General features: G+C 39.0%; 1 protein-coding gene across 1 annotated transcript; it reads right to left on the bottom strand.

Annotated features, from left to right (window-relative positions):
• Nucleotides 1-444: 444 nt before the first annotated feature.
• ttc38 (tetratricopeptide repeat domain 38) lies at nt 445-14,295 on the bottom strand. Its single transcript, XM_084734912.1, has 13 exons — nt 14,144-14,295; nt 13,732-13,813; nt 11,497-11,668; nt 8,361-8,534; nt 6,400-6,475; nt 5,900-6,019; nt 5,680-5,739; nt 5,413-5,451; nt 4,839-4,920; nt 3,869-4,034; nt 1,756-1,915; nt 1,214-1,287; nt 445-846 (listed from the first exon to the last, which is right to left on the bottom strand). Exons 1-13 carry the CDS (start codon nt 14,153-14,155, stop codon nt 759-761), a joined length of 1,305 nt encoding a protein of 434 aa, XP_084591038.1. The 5' UTR covers nt 14,156-14,295; the 3' UTR covers nt 445-758.
• Between the last annotated feature and the right edge of the window lie 1,939 nt (nt 14,296-16,234).

Below are 16,234 nucleotides of genomic sequence, written 5' to 3'. Positions count from 1 at the left end.
CACTGAACAGGAGCACAAGTCGAGTGCAACATTCAGTTTTGACACTGACAAGCGAAGATGAGTCCTACAATGTAAGCTGATCAGCTGTTTCTAATTATTAATTGTCCGTCAATGTAAAGCTAAGCCTGTCATCCCGAAAAACAAAACCCCACTGCTTGGAAAATACACACTCTGGAGCCTGAGTTCAGTCACTTCCTGCCAGAGTCCATTAACATATTGTTCAATTTAACTGTTAGAAATATATACGCATACTAATATCTTATCTTATATCTTAATTCTTTTTTACGACTCATAAACGGACACTTACTCGTTCTGCAAACATTCAGCATTAATTTGAACTCTAATTAACGTGACACAGGCAAACAATAACAGACATTCCGCACCAGAATAAAAATTTTAAAGGATAACGTACTGGCTTTAATGCTGTGATCTCTGATGACATATATGTGTGTTACATCTTTCTCCTTTAACAAAAAGAATGAAATCACATAAGGCATGTGCTACTTCTCATAAAAACTGGCAATCTGTAGCAAATATTAGCTCATAACCTTAAGAAATATTCACTTACAAAGCTTACGGGTCAGTAATCTGTGAAGGCACTAAGCAAGAGTGATGTACAAAAAATTTTAGAAATCTTGACAACCAAGTCCCTGCCGGTTGGTAAGGGAGTCTCCTAAAGCCAAACGTCAGCACATCAGGTTATGGTGTTGCTTTGATGTTTTTTGCATGGGAACTGCTCAGCGCACCTTGCAGTCAGTCTAGGCGTGAAGAGCCAGGGCTCTCTGCATCAGACGATCCGTCAGGGGGGAGTTTGGCCTCACGGCATCGCGCTCCACCAAAAGACATCTGCAGGTATTCAGCACAACACGAGACAGTACAAAGACATGAAAACAGATTCAGAGAAACGAGCTGAGAAACTAACCTGATCAATAATGAAAGCACAACACATGGTGTACAGACAGGGGACGTCGGTTACATAATGGGAACATACATCCTACATGTACATGGATAGACGGCAACAAGAGAACACCCGTGTGGACAGCAGCCCCAGCAGCAACTATACGGTATCATGACGAAATCCAGTGCTTCAAATAGTGCAAGACCTTTCTTCTATTTCTCCTATAATCTCTCACCAGATTTTCACATGAAAACATGGCTAGCAGTGAAATTGGAAAAAAGTCAAAGCCTTGTCTTCGGCCTAGTTGTGCATTACCTTCCCAGTTTCTGGTGGTGCTTATTCTCTGATTTCATGGTTGCATGAATAAGAAGTTGATTGAAGAGATCCCTCTGTAAACAACAGTGGACAAACCATTAGTAAACACAAAGCTTCTCTGACAGTGTATATAGAGTGTTTCTACCCTGTTGTGTTATATTATATGTACACTGCAGCACCTTGGGGAACTGTTTTCTGAACACAAAGAACATAGAACGCATGAAGTCCATCAGCATCCATCACAGGGATTCATTATTCATAAGATGGGGCACTGTGCTCCACATTCTCACACTATGTGGTATGTTCACAGACTGAAAGGCTTCAGCTCTTGTGTGCAGCGTTTTTCACCTCTGGCCTATTTTACAACAACAGGGATTTATGTTTTACTCAAAAAAAAACACAATATGGTATGATCAAAGATATCCAAAGAAAGTAAAGCCTCAAGGCTGTGCGTATTTCAACTGTACATAAGAGAACTGCAGTTTGGTTTGGACTTGATTTAGAATCATTTTATCCATTACACCCATTTCTGTGGACTTTACCTGTGCATCACTGCCACCTATATCCACCATGCGGTAGCGTAAAGGGTACAGCAGCTCCACGGCTCGATTGTAGTTGCCCTGGTCGTACTCCATCATGGCCTGACACATTGGTACACCGACAGTCACAGCCATCTGATGTTGCTGATTCTCCCCTGGGTCTCTGTGAAGGGAAAGAGTGGTTTACAACAAGAGAGGAAGACATTTCTTGCTACAGCAGAAAGGTCTGAAAAAAAAAATGCAAAGTGCAGAGGGAAGAACATTTTTTGCGGTGAACACTGAGGATTAACAAGCATATTATGTTTATTCCATTGTTATTTTTCATCTATATACCACTAACCTAACTTTTTCACCAGTTAGGAAAAGAGACAAAGCAACATGTTGCACATTTATTAAATTCATATAACAGACCATTACTTAATTTTTGAGAGCAGTTCTTTCTTGAAAATACACATCCAAACTGGGTTGCATCAAAAAGGATTGATTTAATCTAAGATTTGTTCTAATCACAGTCTAGCAAAACTAGGTTTAAAATGAGTAAATCCAGATCTAAAATTAGGCAGAGCTCTGTTGCTCAACTGAAATTCAACAGTTTAATCAATATAGAGAGGTTTGCTTACCCAAATTTAAATAAATAAATAAATAAATAAATCTGCATGCTGTTGGGACCTAGTAAGTATAAAAGACAGGTGAAACCATTAACTTTCAGCTGCTCTGTATTCCTCACAAAACGTTACCTTGTTTGCTAGCTAAAAAGTTAACATAAATTTACTATTAGTCAGCCTAGTTAGTCCACATATACTCCCCTCTTGTGCAAAAATTTGTTGGCAAAATGAATGGGGCAATATCTCCAAGTAATAAAAGATTGGAAACTGACAAAAGCACAGTAAGGATGAAGGGACCATCAGACAGTTGTTCCTCCTTTAAGTTAACACTGCATCACATTTTAAATTGGAGTTTAAAGTTTTTGGGCAACAGAATTTGGTGACACTTTGGTTTAAAGAAATTTAAATTGAATTTTTCTTCATTTTAAGGTAGTTTGGCGCAACATAATTTAAAGTTAAACCATGATTTAATCAGGTTTAAAAATTATGTTGGTGCGATGCAATCCCAGTGTATCATTTGAAAAAAACATTTACTCATACAGACTTTGAACAAACAGAATACTGTTTAAATAAACAAGATAATAATGATTTACAGGTAACTTCAACTGTGCAACATAGCTAGGCTCCTGTTTGTAGAGGAACCCCAAAAGTTCAATGAAATGAAAGCAGTGAATAACATGAACATGTAAACATCTGTAAACATCAACATCACCAACATCCAGAATAAAATCTCCAGATTGGTTTATTTCTACAGACCGACTGTGAAAGGCATTAACATGTGAGTTGGATTCACTTCACTGTAAGGCCACAGATTCCATACTGCTGTGAGGCTTTCTTGGATTAGCTAATGCTTAAAGTCACTGCCTCTGACTGTAAGATGAAGTATGTTAAATTACATTATACCAAAATATGGATTATGTAAAACTGTGCAATCCTTCCAAACCAAAGTAAAAGTGACACGGTATACTGTGTGTGAGTGATGGAATTAAATAAATGCAAAGCTCAAACATGCCCTCAGGGCTTGCCTGATAATTCAAAGTAGAGCTGTGTTGAGGAGAGAATTTCTGCTTCTTCCTTAGAAATTGACTCTGAAGAGCTGCCCCCCCCCCCTCGCCCCCGCCCGAAGGTGCATCATTCCCAAACTCTTGTGACTTGCATTATATTATGTAACAGTGAAAAGCATAACAATTTAAAGGGGTGGTTTTAAATGGGAGCTTTTCTGTGGGTTGTGTTGCCGGACAAAATGGAAAGCACAGGCTGTCCGCGGTTAGACACCACAACACTCCAGAGAGGCAGCAGCTGCTGGTACATCTGCTACAGAGGGAAGACCCGGGTCTCTGAGATGGACTGCAGCTCTGAATTCTCTTTCTGACTGCATCCACACTCTAACTCGCCATCCTACGCTCAGCCTTGTTTCTGTTTCAGTTTTACATAAGGCCTGGGTGGCTCTTATGTAACGCTGACAGTGTGTTGAGGTGTGCAGTGAGGAGAAGAAATGGTGCAGAACTTACTTAGCCAATTCCTGGAGGCCCTCCAGCAGACGCCGAGAGGTCCCGCTCTCTTTAGCTCCCAGTGACACCATGAGGAAGTGAAGGTCGTTAAACAGGGTCACATGATCATCGGTGTGAGGCTGTGTTACCTGGAGCAGCTCTCGCCAACGGTCTTTCACGCACACACCTGACACATGCACCAAAACAAATACAATTGCTGCTCGAAGGCTGCACGAAGGCAGTAAAATTATAAGGAAAACATATTTTTGACACATCAGTAGATTGTTAGTTTTAGTCTGTATGTTTTAGTTTGATAGAATATACAAAATTAGAATAAAGTCTGTTAATTACACGTTTCCAACATAGCACCTTGAATTTCAGATTAATGAGGTATGATAACTGAGATTATCTCACCTCATTAGCAGTTTCACTTAAGACCATACAATCTAAAATTATCTCAAAACAGGTGTTGCAGTGCCCTTCAGCCTATTAGCAACACATTCACAAATGTTGCAGCACCTTCATCAGGCTAATCAGTGTAATTTTGAAAATTTCCAGGAGTGCAATGACATGCATCATTTCCAAAAATTTAAATCCAACTCTGATCAGAGGCATCCAATATAATATATATAGTAGATGCGCCAAAGGCCTCATTATAGAAACTTCCTAAGTCTGAAATCCCACGTTATCTCAGTTTAGGAGGACATTTAGGGTTAAAATTGATCATACATCAATTTTATAAATAAGGCCCCATGTATTAATGAAAATATATCAAGTGCCAAGACAATTTATTTTGAATTTGATCAACGGGCTGCATCTGTAATAGGAATAAAGGATTTTATTATTTTTTTAAGTTAATTTAGGCCTCTGTAATTAGACTCCAGAAGATAAAAACCTTGTACTCTCTTTCCAATTTCCCTCCCAGTTAATACAGACAGTGGTTCCACTGCCAGTGATTCCTTGTGAATTCCCATATTAGCCTGCTTCTTACCCTCCATTTCCAGTCTGAAGAGCATTGAACAGGCGTCTACAGTGTCCAACATGGATCCTGTGGCTTTACAACGTCTGAATACCTTAGAAAAACAGGACAAACTTTTACTATTCACATTGAGCACTGAAGGATGTAATGTGTAACTGCCTCCACACAAATACATTTTTTAAAGAAATACATTTTTAAAAGAGACACGTTTATGCCTTGCTGGACTCTTCTGACAAGAGCTGTTAAACATTCATGAAATTCAGCTAACTTGAGAGTTTCTGTTGTGTTCGTACTCGTGGCAGTGGTAAGTAACACTATAAAATGTTCTTGAAAAGGTACAGGACATGAAAGTGCTGTATTTTAAATTTGTCTCTGCTATTTTTAGAGTGAATAAAAAATAATCAGCTCTGGCCGTTGACAGTGAAATGTGTCTTTGACTTCCATTTGCACACACTTGCCTTCTGGACTCACAACAAGCACAACATATTGCTTTTAGTCTGTATCCCCTGTGTATGGTGCATGCATGGCTCTTGGAGGTTACTGAGTGTGTATGGGCTATTAAAGTCTGGATGCAGCACAAACCAACCTGAGAATCGTATATTTGCAGAGCAGGTTCGTATTGGCCCTGTGGAGGAGGAAGAGATGAGAAAGAAGAATCTGAATAACTTCAGACTTGAAAGATAAGTGAGGGTGATAGATTGTGTTGCACAGATGCAAACACAAATTAATCTTGCAATATAATCAACTCCAAGCTTCAAATTACCCAGGGGGAAGGATATCATAAATACAAGTTCCACAAACACTCCTAATGCCAACTCTTCGCTTGACTGAGAAATCTCATTAGAATCTTTACCTTCTCGATGAAGTATAGAGCCCAATGCCAATAGTTGTGACTGGCCAACACGTCAGATGCCTGGAATTAAACAATACATATTTGACATATTTTTCCTAGGGCTATTTCATTTTGTAATTAAATTCCATGGACTTTGACAAACTGCACAGGACTGTACAAGGTTGCGGAGATGTGATTCATCAGAAAAACACGTCGCTAAAGGAACAGCCAAAAGTTGTACCTGCCAGTCTTTCTCTCTACCCTCCATGAACTTCAAGCCTTTGTCCACCTCTGCTTTCATCTCATAGACATGGGCTACAGAGTGGACGGACCAAGCATCATCTGGAGTCAGAGCGAGGCCCTGCACAGGAGAGTTTTACTGTTTGAAGTCAGGAGAAGCAATAGATGCAGAAAAAATGCTGGACGTGTTACACCAGAGCAAAATGACAACCCAGAAATAATGGCATGCTCAACTCTCAGTTACTATCTTTCGTTTCGTCTATGATGTTGCTCAATCATTTTTCAAGTGACCCTCATGCCACAGCTATTTTGTATGCATTAAGCATTCAGCACAGAAGAGTTGGGGCTGCTGAGGGCTGAGAGAGCTGCTTATTATTGGTGTTCGACAGCAAATTACTTGCCGAATTGAACTGACACAATCACACGGGCAGCCCCGACCTCCAGGCTACAATAATGACAACAGTGTGTGGAACAGACAGGTGATGGTGAAGAAAATCTCACCTCCATGGCTACTTTCTCTGCCTGGTCGTAGAAGTGAGTCTCCAGGAGGCCAAATGAATACAGTCCTTTCAGATAGCTGAGGGCAAGAAATTACATCATTACAAAGTGCAAGGCAGAAAGAACTTTTACTAACCTATTCAATTTATCTGGGATGATGAAAAGCAGACAACATGCCACAAGCAATGACAATTACTGCTAAGGGCCATAAGTGAGAGTGATTTGACGTGACCCTAATTTGCTATTAAAAAAAAAAAAGTCAACATGACCACATTACATCTGGGTCATTTTTTGTGTGCCATCACCAACTTTTGATCATGCTGATAACTGCCTTCACGTTACTGCTGTGTGGGAGTATGGGCTTTTATTTTCACCCTGGCAACATTCTGACAGTATACTGAGGATCTCTACAGACATATCTTGAAGATATCATTGTCGGGACGCACCAGTAGTACCATTAAATGTTAAAATACAAGTTGGATTTTCTTTGGGCTGGTTCCACTCTAAACCTTGTCGAAGGAAGGATGTGGAAGAAAACAATAATTTACTCGCTTCAAGTTGTAACCCATAAAGGGCATGCATGATTGCAGGGTGAAGACTGAGGCTACCCCCTGTGTGAGAAATTACCCTCAGCAGGACAGTACGGTTCAATCTCCTCAACAGATACTTCTTGAAACTCTACCCTCTCAGTAAGAAAAACTTTTCTCACAACTACCAGCTTCACCTTTGCACAGTTACATAAGTGTGTACGCTTTCTGCAATTCCATGTCCCCTTGATGATCCTTTGTATTAATGACATACTATTTTTGCATACTTTTTATTTTGTGCCTTTTTGCTCACCTGCAACTCAAAAAACTCATTTCCAATAACCTTTTGTCCACTTGGGGGAAGCAGAAAGAAGTCATGAACACAACACTGACAAATTAACTTTTAAGCTGATATGGCAAACACATACAGCAGTTATGGTGCAATCATTTAGAGCTAGTTTCTGGCAACCTGGCAAATCTAAGTCCCACATTTCACTCTTTCTTTTTGTCTCCATCAACTCACAAGGGAAATATCTCACTTATTAGCTGCTACTTGCTCCACTTCATTCGCCAACTAGTTTCTAACTGTGCACTGCTTTTTGCAGCTGAGCAGGCAGTGTACAGTGGGCATTTTGGCTGAAAACAGCTGCCAATAATGATGATATGAGAACAGTTAAAGAAAAAAAAAAGTCCAGGCCAGACAGCCAAACAATGAGAGGAAACTTGGAATAAACCTCCCTTAAAGCTGAGGGGAGCGATAGATTCAGGTGATAATTCTCAAACAAGCAACCCTTTTCTGTAACATTGTTTTCACATTGTCATTTGATGCATTGTTACAATACAAATATTAATTGTAGCCACATAAACCTACAAGGAGTTTTTACCGTTTTTGAATATTCCTTGTAGTTGCTTTAAAGACTCCTTTTATTTGTATCTCCTTATATAGCTTTAATGCTCCCAAGATGATTGATATGCTAAATTGTGTTTACTTCTTGGTAGATGGGTGCTATGATTTTGTTTATTAATTTAGATTGATTACATTTTTTGAAAATGCTCAGTAGTGCATACTGACCGGCTGTACCTATGCTCAATATGATTACATGTACAGTTTATGAATCATTATGAGTTATATAATGCATTGAAGCCAAAGGAGACCCATTCAGTCCTGCTGTATTTGTGCAGTAAATCAGTACATGTACAAAGTACAAGCGCCTTTCAAATTTCAAAATGCTCATTATTACACATTATTAACTGTGAATAGGCTCATTATGATGACTCACACATTTTATGTGTTATATCTTGTATTATTAATGTCTACTGCAGAAGTGTTTTACAGCCCTGTTCGCTTCCATTACACCTATACTTAAGCCAATACACTGAGGTCAGTGAGTTCATATGATTATAAAGATAACATGTAATGTATGCTGTGTTGTGTACCTGTACAAAGGTGTATGTGGTTTCCAGTGGGGCAGGACCCTGGCCACAGAATCTCTCATCGGGGTTTGGGCTCCCATGTAGAAGTAGGCATCATGAGCAAACTTGAGTGCAAGCAAATCAGTGGGGTGATCAACAAGAATGTCTTCCCATACATCACAGGCCTTGGGAAAATTTCTACAGGAAACATGAGTCACTGTTAAGACAGGTAGTACTGTGAAGCAATGGAGGACAACAGAGTGAGTGTACCAGGAGACTCACGAAGACGTCAGTATGCTTTGTGCTGAATGGAGGGATTTAGAGGCCCTTGAAAAACACAAGTATCGTCCAAGACAATATTGAGAAACAAAATGTCTTCTCAATATCACAGTATATCCTACTATACCACAGGGAAAAAGACACTGAAGATATAATACAAATATTACTCGCTAGACTGCGAGTCTTGGAACACAATATAACAGATGAATGCAGAGGATCTGAAGCATGTGACTGCATCACACTGGGAGAGACAAAGAGGAACTGATGAATGAATGTTGTCTCATAGATAAAACACATTCTTGTAGTTTTCTGAAGTCTAAAAAGACGTCATTCTTTCACAGGCAACCTATTTCCTCTGGCATGGTGGTAAACAAAGCTGATCTCTTCCCTACTGGGACCTAATGTTGCCTGACTGCACTGTAGCGCTCATTTCACAACATGTTACAATAAATCAGTGGAAATGTCTCCCTTTTGGTCAGATTATTTAACAGTTTCATATAAGGAGTGAAAACTCAATTATACACTTCTTTGATGAACAATCTGGTTGTTCAGTGTGATGACAGCCTGTGGTCTCCACTGCTGTTGTACAGTCTGAAGGCAGACAGAAAAATGAGTGCCTGAAGTGTTCTGTTGTATGTAGGTGGGATGATCTGATGACTGAATGAGCTGCCCATCTACCACAGCTCGTCATTGAGTGGGAACGATGGGTTATTCAGGATGGCTTTCATCTTGTCATTCATCTCTCTCTCCACCACTGCATCCAGTTCCAGTCCCAGAGCTGGCCTTCTTTCTTTGAACTGAGAGACCCCAGTCTCCTGAGGAAGAACAATGAACTCTCTACAGTGTAGGTTTGAGTTTGTCAGTGAATAAAGGCTACAGCTTCTCAGATCAAAGCAGAGCTCCTGTGTGTGTCATTTCCAAACTAACAAACGTTCTGTTATATTGGCCGATCCGTAGTTTAAATCAGCAGCCAGAAATGAATCAGCTTGCAGTCGCAAAGACGCGAGCTTCTGTCACTTGACAACATAAAGGTTTGTCTGTTTAGGCAACTGGCTCAGTGCAAAGAAACAGAAGTATAGGAGTAGTGATATGAGTGAGTGCTGATCGAGCTGCAGCTCCACCTGAAACCAGGTAAAAGTGAACAAAAAGTTGACCCACAGCAGAGAGAGAGGGAAAAGCATGTGAATATGGACAGATGTGCCGACTTCATATAAAAACTTTTTATAATCATGAGTCACAATGTTACCATACACTTCTGTGGTGCGTGGTTTTTTACTCTAAATCCGATTTGTGTATTATTTTATCAATCATAACTGCGAGGAAGGAGAGATAAGGGGGGGGAGGGAGGCAAGTGTGTGAAGTGCCGACCAATATAAAAACTTGAATATTGATGTTACTGTATAGTTCTGTGGTTGAAACTATGGACTAAAATATCTCAAAAATCTGTCGCTGTAAAGGCTGACAGATGCTCGTGTCCTCCACATCTGAAGCCTGCAGTGCACCATAGAACATCAACTGACTTTTCTATTGAAACTTTTAGTGCATTTTGGTCTTAATGTTAAACTGAGCAGGTCAATATGCTCAGTTTAACATTAAGACCAAAAAGTCCTTTGCTGATGCATCCAACAATGGATGACTGTCGTCTAATTGGCAGAGGGGTGTGGGAAGAATAGCTATACTACTTCTGTTATTTGGGTTTTCCTATTTAATTTCGATGACTTTATAGCTGGTATATTGTAATTAAAAATAAAACTGATATTTTCTGTTGTGAGCACCTGCAATCGTTTGTAATTTTTTTCACCACTTACAACATTTGACTCAATTGAGAGACATTTCGTCCTGCTGATCAAATGCCAAACACAGTAAGTGAGATCTTGGGACTGTGTAATGTAAAGGTAGAATATGTAGCATTGTTTGTAAATGCACCATTTAAAGAACAAATAAGAGAGAAGGTGAAAAACCTAGAGAGTGAATTAGGAGAGGGAGTGCTGTGAGCAATAACAAAGCAGTGAATCAGAGAAATAAAATGTTATTTTCTGATTTTCTCATAGTGGTTATGTTGTAAAGCACAAATAAACATGCCCACACCTCCGCACAATGCAGAATATTGTGTAAATACAGCCACAGTGATCCTCAGTCTGCTCTGCCTCTATGTGTATGTCAAACAGACACACAAACTTACTGCTCTCAAAGACAGAACAGAGGAAAAAGACAAGGAATATGATTAAACCATTGGTTGCTTTGTTTTTATAGAATCCCGACCTCAAAACCTGCATGCTGTGTTGGCTGGAGGCTACACGCCACTGCCAAAAAGGCTGAAGCTCAGACAGCACCACAAGTAAAGGAAAATAATGAGAAAATAAGGAAATGCAGGCAGTGGGCAGGATCTCTGCAGATACAGACACTACCACACACTTCTAGTGGGCCGTAACAGACTACATATTTTTTAAGGGAAATGCTGAATATTATGCCTTTAAAAGGCACAGCATGCAGCATAACAGACTCATATAAACATACATCCAAACAAACGTCCACATCAAAACAGATCTAACTAACAGATCTACTAGAAATGTGTTGGGTCGGTGTCTGCATCTGCAGAGACCCTGCTCTCTGCCAGTATCTGTTTATTTTCTCTTATTTTTCTGTGCTTAGGACGTGTGGGACAAAACCGATACGTTGGCATTTGACATTCTGGCATCTTTCAGGTGCGTTTATAAACAAAAAACTGACTCAACCTTTAACTTCAGCTTCCGACTGTCAACAGCCCAAAGAGGTATGTGCTTATACAGTTCAAGTGTGAAACTGTATTTCGCTTCTATGCTTGTAAGTATTTTATTTTGCAAGATTCTTGTACATATAACAGATGCACTCTGGATCTTACCCATGTGAGAAGAGCTCCATAGCCTTCACATGGAGCCTTTCTCTGGGAGAGATGTCCTGGCTGTTGGCCAGCTCCACCGTTCGTCTCACAGCGCTGGCCAAACGCTCATTCAGACGGGTGGAGCTCGTTGTTCCCACCAGCTCCAGTCCTGTACTGATCACATGGCCCATAACTACAGGGAAAACAGATAACACTGGCCTTTTATTGTGGACTTCCTTATTGCAATATAACCGTCTACATGACAAATCCCATGCTCTCGTAAAAGTTTTCATTTGATAAAGAGCCAGATATGTGAAGGGGCACCATTAGCTAACTGCCTGCACTGTTAAAGCTAGGCCTCTCACTTTCTGTGCATGCTAAATAAGAGATGAAGTTACCATTAAAGGTTTTCCTCCCCACTGTGTGCCCTCAGGATAATGCAAAAAGGCTCACCGGCATTTCACTGCATATTTAGACTTCAGAACTGGATGTCTAGTCCAGTCATGCATTTTACTTTATTACAAACTTTATAACCAAGTTGCTTCTCACTCTAAATATTGTTTGACAAATCCTTTGTTTTCTATTTCAGACTGTGAGAATTCAAATGAGGACACCGGCAAAGACAATTGTGCATCATTTATATATTCAGATTGGATGAATCTATTGCTTATAATTCATGATCGCAATGTAATTTATCTTAAACCTGAAGAACTCAATTTGTTTTCCTTATGCAACAGCAACACAGACAACATTTGAATGATATTTTCAGCAGTTAAAGTCAACAGCAGCTTGCACGTTCCTGGGAGCATCAATAAGTGTTGAACCTGCACAACACAAACTCCATTCATTTACATGAACGACAGCCAAACATTTCCAACACCTGATGAGAGCTCAAATTGAACGCATTGTGATGAACAGCAGCATCTAAAACATCCTGACATTTTGACAGTTTGACAGACACATACAGATAAACTTCTGCTCAATGATTTCAGGTCAGCGCTTTTGGTAAATAAATGACAGCACAGGAAGTCACTGCTAAATATCAAAAGCTTTATCGTCCTATTTCACACAGCAGACAGTCTGACTTGTCAAAAGAGAAAAAGCAGAGAAGCACAAGTGTAACTAATAACATTAACAATGGCTCAGTACCATAAATTTTCCCAGCAAGTCATTCCTCTGAGCCGACATGAAAATTACCAGTGTCCTGGAACTGTTTCATCTAAATTATTGCAGTCGTTAGTATTCATATTAATTACACCTGTGCTTTATGTGCACCTACGTTTTATCGCATATCAAAGTGTCTGAGTGGGATCTCTGCCTTTTACAGCTCACAGTCCTCACTATTTATGTTCTTAAATTACTCAGTACGTTTAACATGATTGTTGCTTCCTCTGTCTGTGTGTTTCTGCATTTTCATGATTTACTCTCTCAAGCATGTTAGGGTGTCCTAGACTAAAAGATTATGAGACTTTGTCTCAATTTCATGATATGACGGATGGAGACTGGTTTCTGCTGTTAAGACTAGATAGTTAAGAAGACCTTTTTCTTGTAGATAAAACTTACAGGGTTTGTGCAGGTTTCAAGAAGTTAAATGTAAGACTTTTTAAGACATTTTCAGGTCAGTATGAATATAATTTAATAACAATTTCACAGCAGTTCTCACAAAAAATACAAATGTTTTTGGGATGGCAGAACATGGAAGATGGTTTGAAGTTGCTCACCTGTGTTTTCATTGCACGGGAGATGCAGGAGGTAACATAGCTAATGCAGAGTGGGTCCACAGTGGTTTCATACTACATGGTATCATCATCATTTTTTAAGACTTTTAAGGCTTTAAAGTCCAAATTTTTGGATTGTAGACTTTTCAAAGAACCCATTGAAACCCCAAACTTAAGATTGTTCTTAAGAAAGATTGTTTGACAAGCAAATTCCATGTTGGATGGGGTTTGTTTCCAGGTACCTGCATTTTTTATTACAATTTATACATTCATTTTTTTAAGAAAATGGAAACTAATGAGAGTGTTTATTTTTTTTTACCAAAGTAAAAACTGAGTGTGAGGCAGAGGATAAATGTAGTGTCAATACCTTCATCCCTTCCTTTCCTTCCTTCCTCTGATGCTGTGTTTTTTGTATGTTTTAACTCTGCTGCTGCCTCCTGACCAGGTTTACTCTGAGAGTCCCCATGTCTCATCAGGAAACACCTGGTTAAGTTAAATCAATAAAATAAACAGATAATGTTTGACCACATCTACTTACCAAAGTTAGGGTCAGCTTTCTGGATGGCAGAAATGCAGCCTTCAAATCCTCCCAAGGTTTCATCATTTCGCCATTTGACATACTACAAAGTTGAGATGTTGTTAATTGTAGCTTTCGTTTCCACTTATAATGCAGCAGTCTGCAGACAATATCACAGTTTGTGCATACAGCAGACCTTTTTCACAGCACCAACATTAATATGAAATAGTAGGATAAACACAGCTGTTACTAATGACACTAATTAAGGTCCTGCTCCATTTAGTGTAGCAGCTAACATGCAGAGTAGCAAGACCCTGTTTGACCTGAATGGTACGAAACTTAATTAGTAACATGGGCAACACCTGTGTTTAACGTCATATTTCATGTCAAAATGGCTGCAGTGAAAAAGGCTCTATTAAGTTTTGAAGGCTACCTGAGTGAGCATGGCGTCATATAGTTTGCACACCTCATTGCTGCTGGTTGACAATGGAAGACCTTCTGCTTTCCACGCCTGGAAGAGTAACAGAGGACGTAAATAGCAGTTGAAGGTTTGTATTCATGCATATTGCGCAAATATTCAATGCACACAAAGCGGTATTCTGTCCTTCAACGGACTCGTAGCTGAACTTCAATACGACGTTTCGGTCGAGTCAAAAAACTGTTGCTAAAATCACAGAAAAGCTGCCAACAGAGGAAGTTTAGTTCAGACACCGTAACAAAGTCCACTCAGTGCCACATGCTTACATGAACGCAACACTAACTTAAGTTAACTTTCACGCCAAATAAACAGCAAACATCGCTTCTTTTCTCATGCAATACAAAATCGTTTTGTTTTTATGCAGTACCAACTTGTTACTGAAGCCCAGTCACTGACCTGACAGTCTCTGAAACTTGAGGTGGTCATATTCAGGATGAAGCTGCAACCACTGCACACGTCAAACTTACACTGCAGCTGCGTCAAGTTAATGAAAAAAAAAAAAAAAAAAGTGTCCGGATGTTAATCAGTTTCAAAATAAGTGCATGAACAAACTGTGTGATGCAGAGGTTCTCAAAGGTCTTCTTAACCAATGCAAGGACTCCTTATAGAAAAAACAGAAAGTGTACGCCCTCATGTATGTCCCTTTCACTAATTTGACATAGCCTATTTAAAGAAAAAAAAAATATTGTAAGTTAAGTTAAAGAACAACACAAGATCCATGCAATTAGAGAGACATTAACCAGAAATATTTGCACAATTAACACAGAAGACCTACACACACATCAAGAGTGTTTCACTCCTAGTGTACACAGAAAATAAAATCCTATAAATATTATTCTTACAAATATGATTTTATCTATAAAATATAAATAAAATTGTGCTAATAAGAAAAAAGTTTTAGTTTGGGACTTAGAATGTTTTTTTTGTTAGATTAGAACTATTTAATATTTTATAAATTAAATATTATTTGCTGAACTGCTAAGCCTTTTGCAAATAAATACATATTTTCTTATATCATGCTTTAAATTAATTAATCTGAAAAAAACAAATCATGAACCCCCGTTTGAGAACCACTGATAATCTTCTTCATGTGTACAGTTTAGTAATGGCAGTTAGGAGAATGGAGAATTTGCAGACTACTCAGTCCAGGAAATCAGTCGTCTTCTGTGGCTCTGGAAGAAGAAAATCAACCTTAATGACATCATAAACAAGATATGAGAGAAACATCCTGGATAACCCCAAGATTGGGCTTGAAGATACTTTTTAACATAATTGATGGATATTTAGCAGGCAGGGAGGTCTAACAAAAAGTTGCTATTAGCTTCATCATGTAGGATTCCCTGCTTTTGATCCTCCTTCATCCTTCATGCTTCTGAGTCCCCTAACTTTATGCAAGTGCAACATTTAGTCACTGAACTACTTTTTAAGTTTGTCTTGGCCCTATCAGTGATCCTACTTAACCTTTTCCCAAACACAGCTACAATTATTAACTATGTATTGCATTGCTAAACCAGTGTAACCTGTCTGTGTTATATAATCCGCCTACATACATTTGGGTTTACAGATAATCTCTTTGCTACAGCATATCATATTCTCTGCAGAAGATGGTAATGGCAGTGGAGAAAAAGGTGAGCGCTGGAGCTGGCTCAAAATAACGTAGGGGAAAATCATCAAAATTATGTCACTTGTAGCTTACAGTTATGGTTCATAACAATTATCCAAAGCATGCTTATAACCATAATCCACACCAATAAAAAGTGAGATTTTAGTGGACAAACATTTAAAAGAACAACTGCATTGTTTTATTGCCGTTTTCAGCATACATCCAAACACCCCTATGCATTTTAGCTACATGAAGCATTTACATTACAAGTCGTGTCAACGGAACAGTTTAAAAATTAGGATTCATTTTCTTTACATATAATACAGTTTGCACACATGTTAATAAATATCAATACAATCATGTCAAACTTATCACACACCACCTATAACAACGACCCTTAAAATTATGTAACTTTTTTTGTTTATTCACAGCTCATACCAAGT

The sequence above is a fragment of the Lutjanus erythropterus genome, chromosome 13 (assembly GCF_056507025.1).
Source record: "Lutjanus erythropterus isolate fLutEry1 chromosome 13, fLutEry1.hap2, whole genome shotgun sequence".
Classification (NCBI taxonomy): Eukaryota; Metazoa; Chordata; class Actinopteri; order Lutjaniformes; family Lutjanidae; genus Lutjanus; species Lutjanus erythropterus.
Note: the sequence above shows the minus strand (reverse complement) of the source record. Positions and strands in the feature narration are given on the sequence as shown.